The following is a 24,916-nucleotide window of genomic DNA, read 5'->3' as shown; positions in this document are numbered from 1 at the left end:
TATTCAGGGGGAATCACAGGAGCAAACTGGGACTTCCCTGAGAAAACTAAGATACGGGGCTGACCTCCCTCTTCACCACGTAAGCTACCCACTCAGAGTTAAAGCAATTTCTTGAAATTCTTCTCTTGAAAGTGCTTGTTCTTTCCTGAATTCTTCTCATCTTAACTCTTTGCTGAGTTGTTATCTTGAGAACTCATTCTTAGGAAGTACAGTATCTTGAGCTTCTCTGGGAAGTTATCAGTTCTAGAGTTAACTCTTTACACACCAGGTGTGACCCAGGCCACCCTTCCTGGATCATATATCAAGTGAGATACTATGAAAATGCTCTGCAGAGTAAGCCCTCGATGCTTCCTCTTTCTTTTCATGCAAACAGAACATAAAAATATACCATAGCTGCAGCAAACTGAACAAAGCCCAGCAGCCCCTCAGACAGGCTTCAGAGGGAACGTGCTTTTTAACATACTCACTTCCTTTGGTAGTGCCACAGCACAAAGATTACACTCAGCCTTCCCAGCCATAAAAGCTTCAGTTTTTCCCATTCTTGCTGCCAAAGCTGAAATGCCAAGAAATGCTGGGAACTGTGATTATACACACTTCATATTTTACACTCTGAAACTCCAAGGAATAAGCTGTGGAGAACAGAGTCCTATTTCTTAAATGGCAGCTGAACAGATAGGGCACTCAAGCTTTGCGGAGCGCGGCTGAGTATTTGCATGGGGAGAAACAAACAGAGACCTCACAGATTTTTCCCGTCTGTGTGGACCTTCCTGGCGTGTGGGGCAGACGTTGGCTAGCTTTTCTCGTTTCTTTCTTTTTTGCTATTTTTTAACTTTCTGAATTACTCATCCAGATTCTTACGGGAAAAAAAAAAAAAAATCAATGCCACACATATAAGTCAGTCATAAGGAAATTCAGCAACTGCCTCTGACAGGTTTGAACCTGTCTCTTCACAGACAAGAAAACAAAATTTCAGTGTTCTTTAGGCCCAAACTGAATCCCCCTTTTTTTAGAGTAGCAATAAAGCGGCCAGCCTGACAGCATTTAGATCTCAGGTTTGCTTTGTCGAAATTTTCCTCCCAAGCTGTAAGTTAAGTCTTAAGTTAATTTCACCACTACAGAGTATTTTTCTCAATTCCAGCATCCAGTGTAGGAATTAGAACAAACACACACTAACCAAAAAAACTGGTCTTCCTTCCTCCCTCCCTCCCTGCCTTCAAGAATTAACACAAAAGCCCTGGGTACCTTACTCAGGAAGGGCTCATGATGGCAAGAGCTGTTCTTCTAAAGGGTGAATTTCATGACTCACTCATCACCTGCTTTCCTCTATCGCCCCCTCCCATTTCTTTGTCAAAGGAGTGTTAAAATCCTCACTCAGGGCAAACTTGGGAGGGGCCAGCTTCTCATTGCTTGGATTAAACGACGATTTAACACCCGCTCTTGCTTAATTCACAAGATCTGGAAGGCTTCCACATGTTTACAGAGCATAAGAGCTCACGTCTGATTTTTTTTCCCTCCCTTTGCCAGTGCCTGCTCCAGTGCTTTGCAGAGAAAGGGGTTTGAGAAGCTGCTGGTAAATGACCACTGTGCACCAAAGCAAAGCGAGCACCATGCAGCCGGCGTGGACGTGAGTGCCGCTGCTCCTTAATCCCGTGATAAACACCGATGCAGCTACACGACGTGTAGGGCTGGAAATAAGTTTCTCTTTGTAGCTATATAACTGCAATAAACTTTTATAAGCCTGTTGCATGATCTCAACAGACCTGCACAGTTTCTCCAACAAGAGTAGAATTCTTTGCAGGTTTGAACCCTCACCCACAGACCTTGCTTGGAAAAGAGCAGGAGTCTCAAAACTGCTAGCTTTCGTACAGGAGTTTAGAGCTGGTCTTTCAAAAGGCTTAGGAAATCTTCAAGTGTATCCTATAGCACCATTTGTTTTTCGATAGGAAACACAGAGCTTGTGTATATGTAAACCATTTCTGGCAGGACATACAAGAAATGGGTAACTGGTTGCCTTGAGAAAGAAATCAGGAAGCTGGACTTAGCTTTCACTGTAATCTTTTTAGAATAGCTCAATATTTCTTTTTTTTATCATATGTATGCATTAACCCATCTAACTAAGTTACATCGACACTGCTCTTTAGTCAATAACTAATACCCTGTTGATACCCATCTTCATATCATTTATCTCCCCCAATGTGTTCCTCTGGACAAGCTCAGTAGCTAGAAATAAAACAGAAATGAAGAGAAGAAAGAAGAAATATTGCTATACCATGTGCCAGAAATGGAGGGATACCAAATGAAAATGAACAAGGAAACCAAAGCTCTGGATGCCAAGCCCTGATAGAGCCGTGACAAATGAGAGAAAGAGCCTGAGGATCTTGGCTCTTCATCCTGCACCCCCTGGAGAACATCCCTTCCCTTGCTGACAATTCCCTTTCACTCCCTACTGACTGATTTCTCCTCTTCCTCTGCCCATCCCCCACTCGTTTTGCTTATTTCCTTTAAAAATATTGGTTCTCAAAAATCACAAAGGTAACACTTTCTCACTACAATCAGTGTGATACAATATGAAGATACCCATCGAAAAATTAAGAACCGTCCACCCCATCCCAAACTTGTTTTGTATCTGCTCTCCCACAACTTCTTCCATGCACATATCTATGTACAGTTGGGTTTTGCGACCTTTTTTATTTTTAAGCAAAAAATGGGACTTAAATGAGCATATGAACCATTTAACTTATTTTTCTCACTGATTTATCTATCAGGAAAAAACCACCCAGGTGAATAAATGTAAATCTAACTCATTCACTCTTTCAATAGTTGTATAATATTCTGCAGGGTATACTGTAATTTATTTAACCTTTCCTTATTAAATCTGTCCACCTCTTAAATGGGTTCACTGTTCAAGTTTCTTCCCTGGATCATTTTCTTCTTTATAACTGATAACATGTATGGAGAATTAACTGACACCAGATATGGGGATAAACAAGCAGCATGAATTGAATTCTCAAAATAACCTCATGGGATAAGCAGAACTGTCATCCCCATGTTATGCATTAGGAAACTGAGACTTAGAGGAATTAAAGAGTTTACCCAGTATCACAGAGCTAGTACACTGGGGAGGTAAGTTTCAAATCCAAGTTTGATTCCAAAGCCTTGCTCTTAACTGTAAGTCAATACTGCCTCATTTGCACACTGTTGCCACGCAATCAACCTGGAGCCTGTGGCCACTGTCTTCAACGTTAGCCTGGTATTTACAACTTTGAGATGGGTCAGTTGACTAGGCGTTCCACAGGTACCTCTAACTCGAGGTGTTCAGGTCTTCATCTCCCCCAGCCCCACACCTGTGCTCATCCTCTGCCTCATCTTTGCAAAAGGAAACTCTGAAGAGCCTATTCTTTTTTTTTTCTTTGCGGTACGCGGGCCTCTCACTGTTGCGGCCTCTCCCATCGCGGAGCACAGGCTCCGGACACACAGGCTCAGCGGCCATGGCTCACGGGCCCAGCCGCTCCGCGGCATGGGGGATCTTCCCGGACCAGGGCACGAACCCGTGTCCCCTGCATCGGCAGGCAGACTCTCAACCACTGCGCCACCAGGGAAGCCCTGAAGAGCCTATTCTAAAGTCACATCAACAACCAACTTCCCACCATGCCTGCTACCCCTATAATCAGCATCAACAAAATTCAATTAAAGCCCAAGTCCTATTTAAGAGGAATAACGTGAGCTATTAACATCACAGTTCACTTTAGTTAACCAATTACTAGTTATGATGCTGCTGATTTTACTAGAGAAGAAGAATGTAACACAAACAGATACTGAATCAAGAATGAAAAATTACATGGATGGCTTATGATTGCTCAGAAATCAGTGATTGCAAAAAGATAACCAGAATGAACAATATCACATGATCATATTTCCTTCTTTGACAGGTAAACTACATTGGAAGAACCAGATTGCCTCCAAATATCTGAAAGGCTTTCTTGTAGAAGATTTGTGTTTTTTCAGTTTCCTCCTTATAGGTGGTTCAGAACCAGTGAACGGAAGATACTGAGAGATACTGTTTGGGTCGATACAAAGGTGAAATTTCCAAGTCATTGATGCCTAAAAGTGGAGGGAACAAGTTCCTTTTAGTTTGGAGGTGTTTAAATATAGACAAAATGACCACTCAGCAGGCTATTAGGTATTCATGCTTTGAAAAAGAAGGGTATATAACTGTGAACTCCCTTCCAATCCCAAGGCTCAAAAATTGTGTCAGTGGGACATGGATCAGGGAAGCATCAAGAATGTAGGACAGAGATTCTATATGTGGAAAAGCGGGTTTGGAGGGATATTCTGAAGGTTGGAGGAGCAGTGCCAAGGGAGGAAAGAGAAATGAAAGGTTATACAGTCAAACTGCCACCTTCCCATTTTGAGCACCATGCACACACTTTGGGAACCGGATCCCTCAGTGATGTCATTCTCCAAGGTGTGGGGCAGTTTGCCTGTCAGTTTCACTCACTTTTCTTTGCAGCTGAACCCAGAAATTAATCAGTGTCTGAGCATTTTTGTCAAACGGTAACAGGGTGCTTGCACCAATTTATATTTCTTCTTAGGAAGTTTGCTGATAAGTAAAATTTGACGTTTGCAAGACAATGGAAAAAATTCCACCTTCAGGCAGACTATTTATCAAAAGGCAAACAGTTCCGCTTAGCTATTTCTCCTGCCAGGCTTAAGTACTGGGATCCAGGAGGAGGATTTGGTCTCAACACAACTGGAAAACATACCCTCCAAGACTAACATACACGGCTCAGTGAGCCAAAAGAATGACAATGCCCTCATCTAATCCTCAGCTGTTCTCTCGCGTCAATCCATGGTGTGTTCAACTCCAGCAGGTACTGTTCTCCTCAGGGCTGAAATTATTTCCAGGTAGATTTTGTACTATCAAGTAGTTGCAAAGCACCTTGCTTCACATAATAGAAAATGTTGAAAATTGAATAAACATATGAATGAACCACTGCGATGGACTGAATGGCTGCATACCTCCCAAATTCAAATGTTGAAGCCCTGACCACCCCATATTTGGAGATGGGGCCTCTGGGAAGTAATTCAGGTTAGATAAGGTCATGAGGGTGGGTCCCCCATGATGGGATTTGTGCCTTTATAAGAAGAGATGTTAGAGAGCTTGCTTCTCGTCTCTTCTCCACCAGGCATGTGAAGATACAGCAGGAAGGTGGCTGTCTGCAAACCAGGAAGACAGGCCACACCAGACACCAAAATGGCCAGCATCTTGCTCTTGGACTTCCCAGAGTCTACAAGTATAGACATAAATTTCTGTTGTTTGGGCTTCCCTGGTGGCGCAGTGGTTGAGAGTGTGCCTGCCGATGCAGGGTACACGGGTTCGTGCCCCGGTCCGGGAGGATCCCACATACCGCGGAGCGGCTGGGCCCGTGAGCCATGGCCGCTGAGCTTGTGCGTCCGGAGCCTGTGCTCCACAGCGGGAGAGGCCACAACAGTGAGAGGCCCGCGCACAGCAAAAAAAAAAAAAAAAAAAAAAATTTCTGTTGTTTAAGGCATCCAGTCTATGGTGATCATTATGGAAGCCTGAGTAGACTAGGATGATGACTCACAGACAAGGAGTGATCACAGACTGAAGGCCAAGGCTTGACAGAACTTAACTGGTACAGCAGCAGCAAGGTACCTATTTTTGATATAATCATGTTGCAAAACTCGTACTGGGGTATATTCAATATCATATTTGAGATTCCCTTTTGAAAATAATATTTTTAATGATTAAAAAGACAATGTTTGTTCAATGTAGAACATCTGAAAAGCATTAAAAGGAAAGTAAAAACCACCTACATTCCCTCAGATACTCAGACAACCACTGCTGATGTGCTGATAAACACCCTCTTGAACTATTTTCTCTACAGAGAATAAAGCTGACAAGGAATGAGGTCTTCTGGGGGGTTTCTTCTGAACCATGACCATCACTGCACTCACAAAGTCACCTTAAAGAACCCCATCCTCTTATACTCACAAGGACGTTACCGAGAAGTGGTTTTATTTTCAGGATCCTAATATGGATATTCACATCCTATACTATCTATATAGAATCAACACTGGTTGCCTATAGGGGTGATTAGGGATTAACTGAAAGGAGCACAAGGAAACTTTCTGGGATGATGGAAACGTTCTATCTGTTATTCAGAGAATTGATTACATATTGTGTACACTCATCTACACCTACCAAATTGTACACTTAAGATCTACGGGGGTGGGGGTGGAGTGAAGTGGAAAGACAAATACAACCCACTGGGTAACACCAATACTCATCATTAAAACATGTGCTTTGATGCATTTTTCCAAAGAATGCTCAAAAGGTGAACATTACTGAGCATGTACTACATACCAGGCTCTGGGCTAAAGGCCTCACATGCACCACTCAGGTGTGCATTTCTAGGATCTGCATTTTATCAATGAAGAAACTGAGGCTTATAGCGGTTACGTAACTTGCTCAAAATTCCACAGCTCGGAAGTGGCGAGGCAGAACTGGAACCCAGGTCCCTCAAACCCCAGGAAAAAAAGTTATAATAACACGCATGCCTTTTGACTCAGCAGTAATACCTCCAGGAATCTGTTCCAAGAAAAGAATCAAAGACTGATCCAAACAGATGTGTACAAAGATATAATAAATTCACCATTATTAATAAATCAACTTAAACGTACTATAAATTAAGTAGGTCCATATGGTAGACCACTCTGTATCATGTAATATTAGGTTTAAAAGAGAATGTAAATGACTTTCATGATAGGGGAAAATGGTCATGACAAATTAAGTGAAAAAAAATCAGGTTAAAAATGTATATATAGTATGACTTCAGTTTTGTTTCTTTTTTTTTAAAGTAAATACATTTTAAAACTCTAAGGAAATATATCTGAAGAAAATGATTATCTTTCAGTGGTAGGGTTATAGGTTATTTAATTTAAAATTTTCAACAGTTACTATATGTTACTTTTGTAATTAGAGAAGAATCAATTTTATTTTAAAAATAAAAAACACAGGGAAAAGCATTGCTCTCACTAACGAATGTATACCCGTATACCCAAGACTGTATATACACATCTTTATGAGAAAAATATCTTTGTACAGTCCCTTAATAATTTTAGGGTATTGATGGTATTCGATAACTTACACATAACTGTAAAAAAAAGTGAAATCACCAGAATTTCTAACATAGTCATATAGGTAAAATATACATGATAGGTTTAAGGAACTTACAAAACAATGTCTGGTTTGTAAAAATGATCTTGAAGAAGTTTTTATCTTTCCTTTTAGCAGAAAGGCATAAAAAAAAAAAATGGAACAGGGCTTCCCTGGTGGCGCAGTGGTTGAGAGTCTGCCTGCCGATGCAGGGGACACGGGTTCGTGCCCCGGTCCGAGAAGATCCCACATGCCTCAGAGCGGCTGGGCCCGTGAGCCATGGCCGTTGAGCCTGCGCATCCGGAGCCTGTGCTCCGCAATGGGAGAGGCCACAACAGTGAGAGGCCCGCGTACCGCAAAAAAAAAAAAAAAAGGAACAGATTACTGTTGAAGTCCTCTGAACATAGCAGACAGACCTGGTGTAAATCTGAGAGGAATTAGCATCACCTAAAGCAGAAAAGTACACAACTTAAGTTTTCTACAAATTCTATGGATCTAAGTCATCCAGTGTAGAAGGGTCATGGCAGAGACCACCACTGTTTCTCAAACCCAAGTACCGTACAGCTCCTTTTGAAAGAACATGTGAAGAAACACGGATAGACATGTCTTTTCCTATGAAATATCTTTCGCTTGAGAATTACAATCACAAGGAAGAAATTTTTTCTTTAGAGTGAGTGAAAGATGTATGTTATCATCAAAATGAAAATCCAAAATTTTTAAATCCATAAGAATTAAAACGATCATTTGAAAAATACTACTATGGATGCTCAAACATTCTTTTCGGTAGGTCAAATTCTCAAAAGGCATTCATTTATAAAAAAAAAAACAAAAAAAAAAAAACTACCTTGATTTCTCAGCAAATCATGGGTTTGGACCAGTATAATAGTGGTGATAGATACTGGGTTAAAGAGGCATGGTCCCTGCTCTCATGAGGCGGCCCATACACAGAGAGGCATAGGCCAGGAAGGATGCTGAGGGAAGGGTATTACAGGACAACGTGCGAGCAGAGAGGGTGGGCACCCAACCCAGACAGAGGTGGGGGGCAAGGGGGTCCAGGAGAATTTCCCATTAGAGGTGACAATCTAAGCAGAGACTGCAGGGATCAGCAGGCATTCCCTTGGCAGAGAGAGGGAGAAGCGTTCCAGGCAAAGGGAAATGCGTGTTCCAAGGCCTGGAGGATGGAGGAACTGGCACCTTCCTGGATTCAAACCTGAGGTGGGATGATAGAGTTCCACCACAGGCTGCATAACCTTGCGCAAGTTACTTCCCAGAGCCTCAAGTTTCCTTATCTGTAAAAGAAGGTTGACACCATTTCCTTGGAGAGATGTCATAAGAAGGCAAAATTAAATAGGTACCACTCCTTTACAGAGGTGTTTGTCCTCATGAGATAAATGCTCAGCACACATGGCTATTATTCTGTGTGGCAGAATCAGGGAGAAAGCTCGGATCATCTCCTCCGCTCTGCCCCATACCTCTCTGTCCAGCCATCCTTGACCTCGAAGAGCACATGCCCCTCCCACAGTGTCCCTGCCGTTCCTTCCACCCGGAATGCTTTTCCCCACGTTATTCATAGAGAGCCTGTTTCCTCGCGTCCTTAGGTCTCTGCTCATCTGCTCAAAGAGCCCTTACAAGAGAAGCCTTTCTTAATCCTCTGTGTAAACAGTAAAACCATTCTCCTCAAACTTTATCTTCCCTGACATAGCTTTTTCTCCACGGAGTTCATCACCCCGACACTCAATATACTTACTTTTTGCTTGTCTGACTACCTGTGCTAGAATTTAAGCTCCTCGAGGGTAGGTGGTTTTGTCAGCTTTATTTCCAGAGCTTTGAACAGTGCCTGGCCCACGATGTGTACTCAACACCTAAGTGTGAAAGGAATGAATAAGTAACCCAAGCTAGAGGGCGGGGCCTTCCTTTATTCTTCTTTTAGTCTCTGAAGGTGTGACATAAAGCTTTGCATTAAGTAGGCATTTCATAGGCATTTGTTTAACTGTACAACTGAATCACTTTTTACAAATGGCAGTGTTCATCTGGTACCTAAAGATCAACGATTATATTTTTAGAGCTTAGCAAATGAATCCAAGATTGTGTTTAATTATAATGAAGCAGTAGATGGCTGGATCAATTTGGTGGGGAATACAGCAAGACTGGTGGTCTGATTTCATTAGCCAGTGGAATCAATTAACACATATATCAATTAGTCCCAAATAACCACAGCCTTTGTTCATGCAAAGGTCAAACACTGATGATATATGCCAGGATCAGTATTCTGATCTAATAAGTGAAGTACAGAAACAATCAAAGTGTTTCAGGGCTGAAATTTCTTTCTGTCATTAATCTGGATCCTTGGAGAAATTGTACCAGGATATTTACTCCAGTGATGGTCCAAGAATGTTCTTGAATCGCCCCTCAAATGAACAAAAAAAAATTTTGCTTCAATACCAGAAAAAGTAAACTCAGAATGAGTTCGACTGTTTCCCCCATACATTAGAGAGGCAGCTGACATTTAACCAAAATGCAACAGTATAGTCTTCAAGTTTTACAATATGTCCCCAATGCTCCAGGGCTTCCTAAGAAACTATCTTAAGGACTTATGATAAGTACATGGTAACTATATTAACTATACATGATATCAAAATATGGCTAAAATGCAAAGAAAATTATTTGGCTTGAAAGGAAAGCATAACCATATTTAGTTTACTGTAAAAAGATTGGTCCCCTTTCAGCTTTTGGCTCAGAGGAGGCCAGGGTGCAACTTTCTTCATCCGTCCCGAATGCCGGTTCATCTGACACCAGCTGCCTCCACCATGCTGCCTAAGTTCGACCCCAACGAGATCCAAGTCGTATACCTGAGGTGCACTGATGGGGAATTTGGTGCCACATCTGCTCTGGTCCCCAAGATCGGCCCCCTGGGTCTGTCTCCAAAAAAGGTTGCTAATGGGCTTCCCTGGTGGCGCAGTGGTTGAGAATCTGCCTGCCAATGCAGGGGACATGGGTTCGAGCCCGGGCCTGGGAGGATCCCACATGCCGCGGAGCAACTAAGCCCGTGAGCCACAACTACTGAGCCTGCGCGTCTGGAGCCTGTGCTCCACAACAAGAGAGGCCGCGATAGTGAGAGGCCTGCACACCGTGATGAAGAGTGGCCCCCGCTTGCCACAACTAGAGAAGGCCCTTGCACAGAAACGAAGATGCAACACAGCAAAAATAAATAATTAATAAACTCCTACCCCCAACATCAAAAAAAAAAAAGTTTGGCGTTTAAAACAAAAAACAACAACAACAACAAAAGGCTGGTAATGACATCGCCAAGGCAACTGGTGATTGGAAGGGTCTGAGGGTTACAGTGAAACTGACCATTCAGAACAGACAGGTCCAGATTAAGATGGTACCTTCTGCCTCTGCCTCTGGTCATCAAAGCCCTCAAGGAATCACCAAGAGACGGAAAGAAGCAGAAAAACATCCAACAGAGTGGCAGCATCACTTTTGATGAGACTGTCAACATTGCATGACAGATGTGGCGTCCATCCTTAGCTAGAGAACTCTTTGGAAGCATTAAAGAGATCCTGGGGACTGCCCATCTGTGGGCTGCAATGTTGACGGCTGCCCCCCTCACAACATCACAGATGACATCAACAGTGGTGTGGTGAAATTCCCAGCTACAAGAACTACAAAGAAAAATAATTTAATAAAGGATTATTTGACGATCCCCACGCCTCCAAAAAAGATTGGTCTTCAGAGGGTTGATTTTTACAAGCCACAACTCCAATTTCTGTGAAGAATTCTCTATTTTTGAGGACGCATCACGAGCAGTTTCAGCTCAAGCCTACGCTACAGAGAAAGTGCGAATCTGCTGATAGCATGTATGCAAAGAATAATCTCTATCGACGTGGCATGTTTCAAAGAGCTTTCACATTTCCATTTCCACCTGACTGGAGCTTCATCAACACCCTACAGGAAAGCTATGTCAATGGTACCCCATTGGACAGAAGGGCACACGGGCTCAGAGTGTTCAGCAACCCACCCACATCCTCAGGACCAGTATGAAGCAGGGCTGGGACTAGCACCTAGGTCCTTCTGAAAACCAGGCCCAGCATTCTTTCAGTTCAAAGCGTATATGCTGCCTCTCAAACTTACTTTAAAATAAGTGATGCTTTTCTATTTTTTTTTGTAGCATTATATTTTAAATGGAATTTTACTTTGGGGACACATACTCTAAATGATGCAGTATATCAGTATTTTGTGTAACCACAGAGCCAAATGTAGGCAGCTTCCCAATGGGGCCTGATTCCCTAGGGTTCTGTCTTTAGCTCAGTGTTCCACTGAAGACACTGTTGTTGGATGATCTCATCCAGTCCTATGATCTGAACTAACAGCTATGTCCTGATGACTTCCAAATATTTAGTTCCGGCCCCCCTTCACTGGGCTTCAGACTCAAACCCATCTGCCCATTTAGCATTTCCACTGGGATGTGTCTCAAGTACCTGACATCTTATGTTTCCAGTTCTCGTCTTCATTTTCTGCTGAGACCTCTTCCAAGGCTCACGGTCTCTCCTAGCTAATGGCACCATCCATCATCTATTCAAACTTCTAACTAAACACCTAGCAATGACCCCAGGTTTCTCATTCATGCCCTGGGTCCACCTGGTCACTAAGCCCTGTCTGTTCTACTTGCTGGTATCTCATAAGTGTATGCCCTTCTCCTCAGCCCTACCGTCAATATCTTAGTTCAGAGCCTCCTTATCTTCTTACCCAGAGCACCGTAACAGCCACAAACTGAACCTTCCCCTGCTGCTCACATGCACATGTCCACACACTCCCCCCACCCCTGCCAAATGCAGGTAAAACATAAATCCACTCACTCATGTCATGCAACTTGCTGAAAATTCTTCAAAGACTCTCCTTTACCTGCTACATAAAGCCAAATTTCCTGGTATGAAATCTGTACCTGACAGTGCAGGTTTTCTATCAAATAACTATTCTCCTTCTTTTTCCTTAATAAGAGAAACTCAATTTTCAGTTAGAACATAGCCATGTAGTAATTTCCTAGCCTTCACTGAAGTTGGTACAGCCATGCGACCAAGTTCTGGACAATTCCATGGTAAGTATTGTGTGGAAGTTCAGGAAGGATCCTTAAAGAGAGCTGACTCAGCTGGAAGGAATGCCCTTTGCCCTTCTTCCTGCCTGGAACTGGAATATAGAGATGACTTCTGGAGCTGCAGCAACCATCTTAGACCATGAGGTGACCTTGGAGACGGCAGAATAGAAAAGATAGAAATCTGCGTCCCTGAGGACTCCATGGAGCTTTAATGGTAGAGCTGGACACCCTACCTCCAGATTCTTTACAGGGAAGAGAAATACATTTCTGTTTAGTTTAAGCCACTGTCATTTTATATTTCCTGTGACAGGCAATGGTGCCAAATCCTAAGTGATACAGACTTCATACTTCTCAAGAATGTTAAGCCTTGCATAACTTCATTTCTGTCAACCCCTCTGGCCTTATTCTTCCACCATACTTCAATATTTAGGCTCTAGTACTACCAAAATTCTAGTAGTTTTCCACTCCACCCACAGATTCACCAGGGACTTTCACACTGCTCAGATTTTGTTCAAGTCTGCGTCCTACCTAAACACGCTACTTAATTTTATTCAGCTTTTAACTTTCCACACTCAGCTCAGGCATCACCTCGCATAGGAAGTTTGCCTAAATCTCCGTCTTAAGCTAAGTGGCCATTCTCTGTGCTCCCATAATGCCCTGGGCATACTCCAGTTTTGGAGCCCATTTGCTATTATTTACGGGCCATCTCTCCCACCCCACAGAAAGAACCTCAGAGGGCAGACAACACATCTACTCATTTTGTATCTATACCTCCTAACACAAGCGGGAGCTCAGTAATTACGTTCTGAGCTCAACTGCATTTTCCTCACTGAAATGGAGCGAACAATATCACATGCTTCCGAATGTCTTGCTCAGCCCTTCAGGCCAGCAGTACGCGGAAGACTGAAACAAAATTTTCTAATGGCAATATTATCTTCTGGAGGTGAAAAACAAGCTGCAAGTGAGCCCTCCTAAGAAAACATCCATTCTGAGAAGCAATTTATTGTTTGGATGTTTCAGACTTGAATTCTTTCATCTGTTAACCGGGAACTCGGCACTAAGTAATCTTGTAGGTCTCATCTGGTTCTGACACTTTATAATTCCATTTTTGAATACAAACACATAGATTGGGACACAAGAAACTCACTGTGAGTGAATGGCTCCTCCAGGGACTGAAAACATGACTAGCCTTACCCAACTTTTAAATAAATTATTTACAAGGAGTGCCTAAAAAATCTCAAAGTCATCAGAGGACAGTGACTGCATTAGGATATTGAAACGTCAGTTGTGGGAAGATATGCCTCCTAGATTCCAACCACACTGGACTTCTCTGAAAGCCCTTGAGCTTGCCATGCTCCCTCCTGACACTGGGCACTTGCATTTGCTATTCCTTCTGTCTTGAACGCTCTTTCCTTCACTCTTTACTAGTTACCTCAGCTCATGAGTCACTTCCTTAGGAAAATCTTCCACCTTCCCTTGACCAGATTGAATCACCCTATGAGAGGTTCTCATTCACTGCAATGCATTCCTCTTCTTCACAGCACTGGTCACAGCTGTGATTTTCTATTAGTATGATTATGTGATTGATGCCTTTCTCCCTCACTAGACCATACTCTCCACAAGGGAGCACTTTTGTTTTTGCTTATCACTGTATCCATATCCTTGGCAGAGAGTCAATGCTCAGTAAGTTCTTGTCAAACGTCCCCAAAGGCTGTGCAAGGGAGGAGAACAGGGGCTGATGAGTTTCATTCGGGGAACATGTCAAGCTATTTTAGCAAGCTGGAAATCCTCAGAGCTCCCCATCACACCTTTGAAAAAAGATCTCAGGAGTTAGGGATTGAAGTCACTTTCTGGTGACGGACGAGCAGGCACTGAATGAGCCCATCATCTGGCAGAACATGCATAACAAGATAAGAAGAGAGAAGGCAGGAATAGGACTAAAATGTTTGGAGCTCCAATAATAACCCTGAGTAAGAGCTCACAGCCAAAATCCGAAGTGAAAGTTACTAATGTATTGAAAATCCCACGGCTAGCACTTCCTGAAAAAACAAGGACTATATGAAGATAAAAACACGACAATTTGTGGCTGTCTTTGTAGCACGCAGATCAAGAAAGAGTAAACCTACTTCTTGGAGCAGAAAGAATGATGTTATCACATGGCAAAGGGAAACAGAGCTCCTAAATCTGACTTTCAACTTTATCTAAAAAGACCACCTTTCTCACTAGAGTAGAATAAATACAAATATAGAATCGAATTCCACTGTAGATAGGAGTCCAGAATTCCAGGCTCAAATGAAAGACATCTGGGGACTCTGAAACTCTGCTGATAAATACTTAGGAGTAAGAAAGGTCCCAGGAAATGGGAATCAGACAGGTGTTGCCACAATTTTCAAGAGAGGGAGGAGCTAGATATCAGAGAACAATGACTCAAGCATATGATATCCACCATGGACCCAACACACAAGTTGATTTGGAAACAGATGACTTGTGAATTCTTTTTTTTTTTTTTAAGATTGTTTTCTGATGTGGACCATTTTTAAAGTCTTTATTGAATTTGTTACAATATTGCTTCTGTTTTTTTTTTTTTTTTTTTTTTTTTTTTTTTTTTTATGCGTTACGCGGGCCTCTCACTGTTGTGGCCTCTCCCGTTGCGGAGGACAGGCTCCGGACGCGCAGGCTCAGCGGCCATGGCTCACGGGCCCAGCCGCTCCGCGGCATGTGGGATCCTCCCAGACCGGGGCACGAACCCGTGTCCCCTGCATCGGCAGGCGGACTCTCAACCACTGCGCCACCAGGGAAGCCCTATTGCTTCTGTTTTATGTTTTGGTTTTCTGGCTGTGAGGCATCTGGGATCTTTGCTCCCTGACCAGGGGTCAAACCCTCACCCCCTGCGTTGGAAAGCAAAGTCTTAACCACTGGACAACCAGGGAAGTCCTGACTTGTGAATTCTTAAACATGAAAGCAATGCTCACAGAGGTGGCCTCTCTCAGCATGGCCTCGCTGAGCAAAATGGTACTCAGCTAACTTCAGATCACACAGGTATGTGGAGTCAGCAAGGAACCTGATGGTCCCTTATGGTATCTTTGAGAAACAAGAGTCAGATGATATAGAGGTTGGTGTATTCATGCAGATACAATGTCTCACCACTGTGCTCAGAGACTAATAGATCTCATCTGGCAGGGAGATCGCTAATCTTTCCAAATTCTGAATTTGTGGGGAAAAAAAGTCAAATTAGGTAGTGACTGTTCTCTAATTTGAGGAGAAATCAAAAGTGATTTTCTTTAAAAGTTAATGTACTGTATAAGTATATGAGTACAAAACAATATGTCAGGTCTGGCAGTCAGCCTCTATGGCCAGTTCCACATCTGGACGATGGGATGGCAAATTACCATTGATATCCATGGATATCTCATGATATCCATGAGAACTGCACAGGGCACAAAGCAGACGCATGAGTTGAAAAGTGTATGTTGAAATGTGCTGTGTTCAAGTATAACCTGGGAAGGAGGAATCAAAACTTAAACTGGGCTCTTCTATAAATTCTTCCTCACTCAACCTATTTTATTTTATTTAAAAAAAATTTTTTTTTTTTAATTTTATTTTTGCGGTACACGGGCTTCTCACTGTTGTGGCCTCTGCCGTTGCAGAGCACAGGCTCCGGACGCGCAGGCTCAGCGGCCATGGCTCACGGGCCCAGACGCTCCGCGGCATGTGGGATCTTCCCGGACCGGGGCACGAACCCGTGTCCCCTGCATCGGCAGGCGGACTCTCAACCACTGCGCCACCAGGGAAGCCCTCAACCTATTTTAGATACATTCCATGCTTTGTCAGAAACAGCAAATCCAACGTGTGCTGGCTGGCTTTGGGAGTTAGGGGTTGACACGTCAAATGATGTCTGAGTTCTCCCCTAACACAGTTTATGAAACACGATAGAGAACGGTGCCCATAATGCTGGCAGGGAGGTAAATGGGATGCGTGCCTCTTTGTTTTCCCCATTTCTGTAGGGCTTGATTCTGGAAAAAAGTCAGTGCCCATGTAAATTATTCATGAGCACTGTCTGGGATTCCAGTCAGCCAATAAGCCCCAGACAAAGGAATGAATAGTCTTTTTTTCCCTTAGCAAAGTGACTGCTTATTTCGCAGCCCTCTCTTTTCTTGGTCTGTGGGCCACAGCAAGGCTCCAGACCTTCCAACCAAAGGCAAAGGGGCAGACTGTTTTCTTGCTGTAACTCCCAAGAGCTGGGCTTCTGTTCCTCCATGGAACGCAAGTGGACACATCTGAGAATCAGGGTCAGAACAAAAGCAGAAAAGCGCTTGAATATAACTGGCCTGTCTCCTCTCACACAAGGCACAGTTCGCTGAGAGAGAGAAGAAAGGCATAAAGCACTACCTTCTAAAGTCCCATTTGATGATGACTTGCAAATGGTACCATCTTTGTAACTTGCTGCAAAAGAAACATCTCCCCCAGAAAAAAACAAAAACATAAAACAGCCAAACAACAACAGCTCTATTTGGAGAGATCAGAGGCATCATTCAGGCATCATTCATCTTTTTAGCTCTGATAAAGGCCATCCCAGGACATGTATGATAAACAAGGCTGTCCTGTGCTCCCACATTTCTCACTGTGCTCTCTGGATCAAATTCACACCCTCTGTGACCCAAATGTACCCTTTGCTCTCTGTGAATTACAAGGACTCGGTTTTCAAAGGCTTATCCTTAAGACTCTGCTCTCAGGCCAGTACCCTGAATGGAATTAAATTATCCCATGAAATAAATCCACAGGATAAAAATAGCATTGGAATCCATCCTAATTAAATGTGTTCCCTTCAAAGTCAACCATATCAGTTAGAGCCTGAACATGGAATTCAAGTCAAAGAGTGAATTAAATTCTCAGATTTGAACCGCAATATCAAGAACTGAAATAAAATTTCTCAAGATGTGAGCTGATAACTGCTTCACCAGAAACCACATCAGGCTACAATGTCCATCCTCCATATTTCAAGACAAATGAAACAGGGAGATGGAGAGGCAGTCTCCATCTGACATCCCACACAGGTCATCTAGTATGTGCCTCGCATCAAGGTAATACAGTCCTTATGAAAAGCCTGAGTATTCAAGAAAATGATTTAGGCCTTACTGCTTTTCAAGTCTGAATGCTTGTGTCCTCCCTCCCCCACATTATGCTGAAATCCTAACCCTCAAAGGGTGATGGTATTAGTAGGTAGGGCCTTTGAGCGGTGCTTAGGTCATGAGGGTGGGGCCCTGATGAATAGGGTTAGTGCCTTATAAAAGGGGTTCCAAAGAGATCCCTGACCCCTTCCACCATGTGAGGTCACAGTGAGAAGGTACCAGCTAGGAGCCAGGAAGAGGGCCCTCACCAAACATGACCATGCTGGTTCTTTGATCTTGGACTTCTAGTCTCCAGAACTATGAGAAATAAATTTCTGTGGTTTATAAGCCACCTAATCTGTGCTATTTTGTGACAGCAGCCTGAATGGACTAAGACACCCATTCTGCCTCATTTTCACAAATCAACGTCGCCCTATCACCAAAAGGGGAGTAAGAAACCCACTCTTCAATGGGTTTACGTGACAGTTTACTTTAAGGTTGTACTCTAAGCCTTCAAGTCTCTCCTGAGGAGACAGTATAGCCCAGTGGTTAAAAACATAATTTGAATTCTGGCTTCACTACCAGTTAATAGTCTGGTTATTAACTCATTTGAAGATTAGTAATTCATCTAAGTAACACAAGTAATATTATTGTTGTATAATACCATTGTTGGGAGGATTAAGGGAGAAATTCAGGTCAAGTATTAGGCCTGTAACAAGTACTCTGTTTAGCTCTTGTTGCCATTGTTATCTTTTTACATTTACAACACAAGTTCCTGTCAAATAGGGAAGTGATTACTCTTAAAAATTAAATGTGGGGAAGGCTCTCCCTGGGCTAAACAGAGCAGAGATGGGTAGCTAAAGCAAGGAGAGGAGAACAAACGTGGAACACACAGCCCAGAGTCCGATACCACCACCAGGAAGGACCTAGAACTCCCTCCAGCACCAGAGATCACGTCAGCAACCACCACCAATCATGCGATGAGCGGAGGGCTGAGACAGGAGAAAGGCCCTGCTGGAGCCGCCAAGAGAACATCAAGTCCTGGCTGAGAAAGCTCAAAGCACAGGCCATCCAAAGTGACCTGGGGCCACCTCGTGACTTAGGAATGAGCGGAGATTCCTTATGACCTTCAAGGGACTACCCCACTGCTGGCTATCCAGCCTGGCTCCCCGTGCTGTACCCCCTCTTCTACTTCACAGTGGGGGCTGTGACAGAAGAGCTGTGTCTACCTGAGGTTTCATGCTGTGCACTGCAAATTCACTAGAAAACATTTCTGCGCAGTGCCTGCTCTACCTTCTTGTTTTCCCACTTCTTCTTGGTACCACCGACCAGTCCTACTGCATTCTTTACTGGTCTCACTTCTCTTTTCCTACTTTTTTCTCCCAGGGTACTTAGGGATATTCAGTTTTTAAAGCTCTCTCACACTTTAATAATGATGTTCATGCTGTCATGAGCTCACGAAAGGAAGAGCCTTTAGCAAGCTAATAAACAATCAGGAAATTCTTTCCTTCAACATTCATGTGCCTAATATGAGACAGCATTTTTCTCAAGGGAAAGAAACAATTGCTTCTCAAGAGGGGAAAAAAAAGGAGTATATGTGGCAACTGAGTCATAATGTGATGTAAAGAGCAGGATGACATTGTCAACAGGGGAAAAAGGGGAAATTTAAGAATAAAAATGATCTAACACTCACTATTACATTTTCCACTTTACTCAGCTTTGTGTCTGACTAAAGTTTAATTTGATCTCCCCTGAGCTCTGAGATCTAACAACATCAACCAGATTTCAAGCCCATTTAACGTATGATATATTACGATCAAAAGACTGTGTGTCATGCAATGGAATCAAACAATATTTGGGAGGGGGCTTCCAGCGATAGGTATCATCAAGCAGGAGGACACTGCCATCAGCAGGTCACCTCTTGGCTCCTGGACTGGTAAGCCGCAAGCTCATTGGACTGTGATTCCTAATCACAGCAATTTAGGGCAAGAGGCATCCATGCCCCGCAGTTCAGGCATGGATTCTGAACGAGGAACGAATCACTCTCAAGGTTAAAACAGAAAAAAGAGAGCAGCCACGGGTTCAGCCCTTTGCAGGGTTTGGCCTTAGAAAACTCCAGCTGAACAAGTTCATGAACAGTCTCTTCTGAGACTCTCAAGCCTATTTTACGAATACCACACAGGGGCAAGTTTTAGTTTGCAGGCATTGTTAATCGCTGTGTTATTCATTCATTCTAATGGACACACAAAGCTCTGTGAATTTAATTCCAAAACCATTTCAATTGTTCATCATGAGAAATGGAAGGACGGGTTGAACAGGGGAATGAACCAGGGATGAATTATGAGAGGGGTTACCAGCAACCAAAACTCACCTATAGATGATTCCTTTGTCGTGTAGGAACATAAGCGCCGAAATGATTTCTGCAGCATAGAAACGAGCTCGTGCCTCATCAAAACGACGTGACTTCTGAATATGAAACATCAAGTCGCCCCCGTTCACAAACTCCATCACAAAAAACAGACGATCCTGGGTACAAACACAAAAGAGACAAAAGAGGATCCAACGTGGTGTAGCCATTAGCTTAGAATTCAGTCAGCATCACATGACGTTGGGCTCCGGCGTGGGGAGAAGAGGTTGTTAAATGGAGGTACTCAATGGGACATCCTGACAGCGGGTCAGGGCGAAGCAGGAGGGTCTGGTGGATTAAATCCTTGGGATGGTGGGGATGGGGGCTAGGTGGTGCTAGTAACGCCTGGATCTCCTTTAAGTAATTCCACACAACCTTGAATTTCTGCATTAAATAAAAAGTAGAGAAGGCTTTGGTTCTAGTTTTAGTTCTGCACTTTAAACACTATGTAACCTTGAATTTAACTTTTTTTGGATGTTCAACATTAATAAGGTGAGGATGATGATGCTATCTCTACCGGAATCATTGAGTTTTATAAACTGGAAGAGAGAAGCATAAATCAGAGTGCATGCCTTTTTGTCTGGAACATGTAGGGTTAATCACAGCAAGTAAGGGACATCTGATAGGTCCTCACACCTGGGCGGAGAATAATCACAGAGAAAGGAAAACATTTTTGACAAATCAGCCAGACAACAGTCTAATGACAGCCTCAGAGTTGCCTCAATGTTAGAAATTCCATTTGGCCCCTCAGAAGGTCCCTGAATCAGAAAAGGCAACTTAAAGTCAGGTGAGATGCTGTCTCCATCTGGAAGGAACTCTAACCCAGCAGGTGAAATGGGCTCTTAGAAGTCACTGTTGCAGTCAATGTACTAAGTACCGTGCAAGTGTTATGAATAAAGTGCTATGGAAAGTAACACTGCTTAATGGAAGAAGTGTACAAGTCTCCATTAAAAAGTGATTCTCCAAGATGGACAGCATAAAACGCTTTGCTTCAGGAACCTCTGAGATCAATGGACTTCCTCATTCCCTCTCATTAGCATTTATGGACTCCCAAGTTAGCCCGTGCTGAATTAGGTGATGGGGACCCAACAGAGAGTAAAAAAAGGCACAAAACAGACACAGTCTCTATCCATAGAGAGTCTAGTGTGGGAGATACACATTACTTTAAAAAAGCCACAAAGTCAACATAAACAGGCAAATGTACAAATTCTGGTCAATGCTGTGAAGGAAAAGTGGAGGAAGCAATGATATTGTGTCATCCGCTTGGGGGGTCAGGGGAGGTCTCTCTGAGCAAGTGATGTGGGAGCTGAGACCTTCCAAATGAGTGCAATCAGGGCCAGTGGTCATCCTTTTGGAGGGTGGGAGGGTGGGAGGTCATTTTGTAAGGAAACTGGTATCTTACCAATTCACAAAGGATGTGTATACGCACACAGAAGCCATCCTTACTTGTGGTTTCAGGTGCTGCCGGCTCTGTTTGGCATTGCCACGCATTCACAGCTGAATGGTGGACAGAGATTGTGTATGCTGTTGTTCATCTCCTGATCCATCACTGGTTTAATCAGGCCCTTCCCAATCAGAGGACACTACAACTTATGACCTCCTATTCCCAATTTTAAGACAAACCTTAATTAGAAGGAAAAAAAAATCCCCTGGGTCTATGAAACGTCTCTTTCTGCTAATGAGAAGCAAGAATTTAAGAGTGAAGATGGAACGGCAAGACCCACACACACAAAACCCAAAACCAAACGTCAATAAAACAACTCTTCAGGTTGACCGATATGAGCCATCAGAATACGAAATACATCAAAGCCGTCTGACTAAGCTCATGGCTGTCATGTGAGTGTGACTGACCAGGGGGAGAGGCCGAGTTGGGTGGGACGAGCTTGGATGAGCAATGGGGTTCCCTATTTTCTGTACGGGGAGGGCTCGGGTGGAAGGAGCAGGTTAGCAGTGGGCGGGGCAGAGGGTAAGCACGTGATAGAGACGGGCCTAAGAGCTGCACCCGCATGAGAAATTGTTATGCCGACGCTGTGTTCATTTGGAGGGGCCTCAGGGGGCCCGGATGAATCCCCAGGTGGTAAAGTTGCCTCAAGCCATCCCTCAGCAAGGAGGTCCATCTGATACATTTCTGTCATCTGGCCTGTTCACCTTTGCATGGCTGTGACTGGTAGTCACATGAATTCCAACAGCTTGAAATACCTGGTTGCTAGAACTGGGTCAGTAGGTAAGTGGCTACTCCTTAGGCTGCTGGAAGTCAGCGGGGGTTAGCAAGAACATCTAAGACAGTAGGCATCAAGATGAGGGCATTCCAAGGGAAATTGCGTCCATTCCTGGTTCCCCCCTAAAATAATTCTCATAATCTCAAGTCTGAAAAGCCAGACCCTGGGCTAAATTCCAGATCTGGGGAAGGACATAACTGCCTTCCCTCCTCAGTCATGCTTCTCTGTCTCGGCCCCACCACCTGCCCTGGCGGCAGATTTCTCAGCTAATGCACGGGTTCCTGGGAGGCGTGCACACCTGGCATGCACAGCAAGAGGTCATAAGCTTTAGAACCGCGAAAATATGTGTTTTTTTTTCACCCAGAGTCTCATTTCTAACTTCCTGTCTGGCACCACCTAGAACAGAGGGTACAGCTCCCAGCCCTCGGGCCACACGCAGCTCTTTAAGCAAGCAGGAAGGGAGAACGAACCAGGAGATACAAGGACACTTTAATGAAAAGTAATAGTCCATCTTACCAAAGACCTACAATAATGTCACAAGGTAGAAAACTAAATGCACGTTTATCAGCTAGCAAAATGTGTTTGCTGTGAAGAGACCTTCTGTTTACATACAATTCTGTTCACTCTATTTTAAAATGTCTTCTGCCAAGACAGTTCAAATTTGGTAGCAATTTCTCCACGATTTCTTTTGTAGAGGTGGAGATAAATGACAAAAATATCCAGCTTTTAGCAAAGATTCACTCATAGTGGGGGTGAGTGAGAAGCCATCCTCAGCAATGAACTTTCATTAAACATGTCCTCAGGTGGGGCTTCTAGAAAGTGCGCAATAAGCAGTAGTGGCTGCTGGTGGTGGCTGTAATGGTGAAGATGTCTTCAGTTAGAAAAAAAAAAAGATCATACCCATGAATGTGCAGAATTATTTCAGTTACAGCCAAAGATGCAGATATGCACAGAAAAGACAAAAAAATACCTATGTATGACAAGTCATCTTTCAGTTGTGAGATCTTGTATTTCATTTATCTCTTCTTTATACTTTTCAGTATCTCTGAAGGTTTCTTTTTAAAAAAAAATTTTTTTATTAAAAAAACTTTTTTTGGCCACATGGTGCAGCTTGTAGGATCTTAGTTCCCCGACCAGAGACTGAACCCGGGCCCTCGGCAGTGAAAGCGTGGAGTCCTAACCATTGGACCGCCAGGAAATTCCCTCTGAAGGTTTCTATGATGAGTGTGCATTATTCTTATAATTAGAAACAAAGCAAAGTCACCTATGGCTTCCTCCATATTTCCCTAATTTTCACCTGAAAGATGAGAGATTGGGAAAGTGCAATTTTGAGACTGTCTTAGAGTAGGTACTTAGGCAGTGGGAGATGGGATTAGGAAAGCAGCTACAGAAAGAGGGGTCTTCACATCTCTGGCTGCCCATTATTCAGGGCCCCTAATAACCACCCTCTCCCTTAATAGCCATTCTGATGCCTGATATAACCAGGCCATCAGGCTTGTTGGAATCACATCCAAAATGAGACTCAGGAGGCTCTGGTTTGGGTCCCAGGGCTCCACTGAGAGGAGAGGGTCTGAGTTCTGGTACACAGGCTTCATAGAGTCTACTGAGTCCTTCAAAGACTTTTTTTTTTTTTTAATACTACTCTATTTATTTATTTTTGGCTGCACGCGGCCTCCTCATCGTGGTGGCTTCTCTTGTTGCCGGGCACGGGCTCTAGAGCGCAGGCTCAGTAGTTGTGGCGCACGGGCCTAGTTGCTCCGCAGCATGTGGGATCTTCCAGGACCAGGACTTGAACCCGTGACCTAACCACTGCACCACCAGGGAAGTCCCCTCAGAGACCTTTTATGCTTGCTTTAAGGGTCTCAACAAGGAGGAATACATGTTTACTGAGCACACAGTATGCCAGGCCCTGGGTGGGGGCCAAGTATCATTAAATGAATGAGAACCCAGGCCTGCTCTCAGGAAGCTCTGGTAGCCGGAGCACGTCAGCCCAGTGTGCTAAGCACAGTAGAGAGGCACAGGGGGTATCATGCAGAAACAGCAGGGACACTGGAGCAGCCTGGAGGCTGGGGTGGGGTTGGGGGAAAGCTTCGAAGAGGAGCCGATTCACCAGCCTTGAAGGATGAGGAAGCACGAGTCAGGATGGAGTTGGGTGGAGGGGGCAGGAATCAAGGTGAATGAACAGCTGAAGCGTCAGGTGTGAGGCAGGGTGTCGTGAGTGCAAAGGGGGATGTTCCCCAGGTGCTGAGGCTGCTTTCAGGGTCAAGTGCTGGTACAAAAAGCCAAGGCTGGGCTTCCCTGGTGGCGCAGTGGTTGAGAGTCCGCCTGCCAATGCAGGGGGTTCGTGCCCTGGTCCAGGAAGATCCCACATGCCGCGGAGCGGCTGGGCCCGTGAGCCATGGCCGCTGAGCCTGCGCATCCGGAGCCTGTGCTCCGCAACGGGAGAGGCCACAACAGTGAGAGGCCCACGTACCGCAAAAAAAAAAAAAAAAAAAAAAAAAAAAGCCAAGGCTAGTCAGGAAGCTTCCCTTCACCCTATCCGCCGGTCACCCACAGCTGAGAACGGGGTGTTAGTCCTATGAATACACACGGTCATTCACTATTGGCCTCTGCCATAATTACAGGCCCAGTGTCTGGGCTAAAGCAGGTGGCAGCTACGCTTTTTAAGGGCTAGGCTTGAAAAAGACTGCAGTAGTGTTGGAACCTGCCACAAATAATAAACATCGGCTACAAAACCCAATGACTCCAGCTGAATTTTACTCCTATGGCATGAATGCCATCAAGCTGGAAACCTTTCACATTGAACAAATGCCCTTTACAAAGCAGCAATGAAGCAACGAGGCAGAAGATCACCTCCTGCCTACAACTCCACTCTCTGTGCTGCTTAAGACCTAGTCTCACTGATGA

The 24,916-nt window shown here is 44.0% G+C and overlaps 1 protein-coding gene and 1 pseudogene across 2 annotated transcripts in view; one reads left to right on the top strand and one right to left on the bottom strand.

The window, feature by feature from the left end:
* The window catches only part of PRKCH (protein kinase C eta), a 224,169-nt gene that overhangs the window by 44,059 nt on the left and 155,194 nt on the right, over positions 1 to 24,916 (bottom strand). For both annotated transcript variants that reach the window (XM_032622054.1, XM_032622055.1), the window contains exon 10: positions 19,755 to 19,909. In XM_032622054.1, coding sequence (XP_032477945.1) covers positions 19,755 to 19,909 — 155 coding nt within the window. The remainder of the gene's footprint in view (positions 1 to 19,754; positions 19,910 to 24,916) is intronic.
* On the top strand, positions 9,748 to 12,005 carry LOC116748740 (annotated as a pseudogene).

Source organism: Phocoena sinus, chromosome 2 (genome assembly GCF_008692025.1).
Source record: "Phocoena sinus isolate mPhoSin1 chromosome 2, mPhoSin1.pri, whole genome shotgun sequence".
NCBI lineage: Eukaryota > Metazoa > Chordata > Mammalia > Artiodactyla > Phocoenidae > Phocoena > Phocoena sinus.
This window is presented reverse-complemented; position numbering and strand designations above follow the sequence as displayed.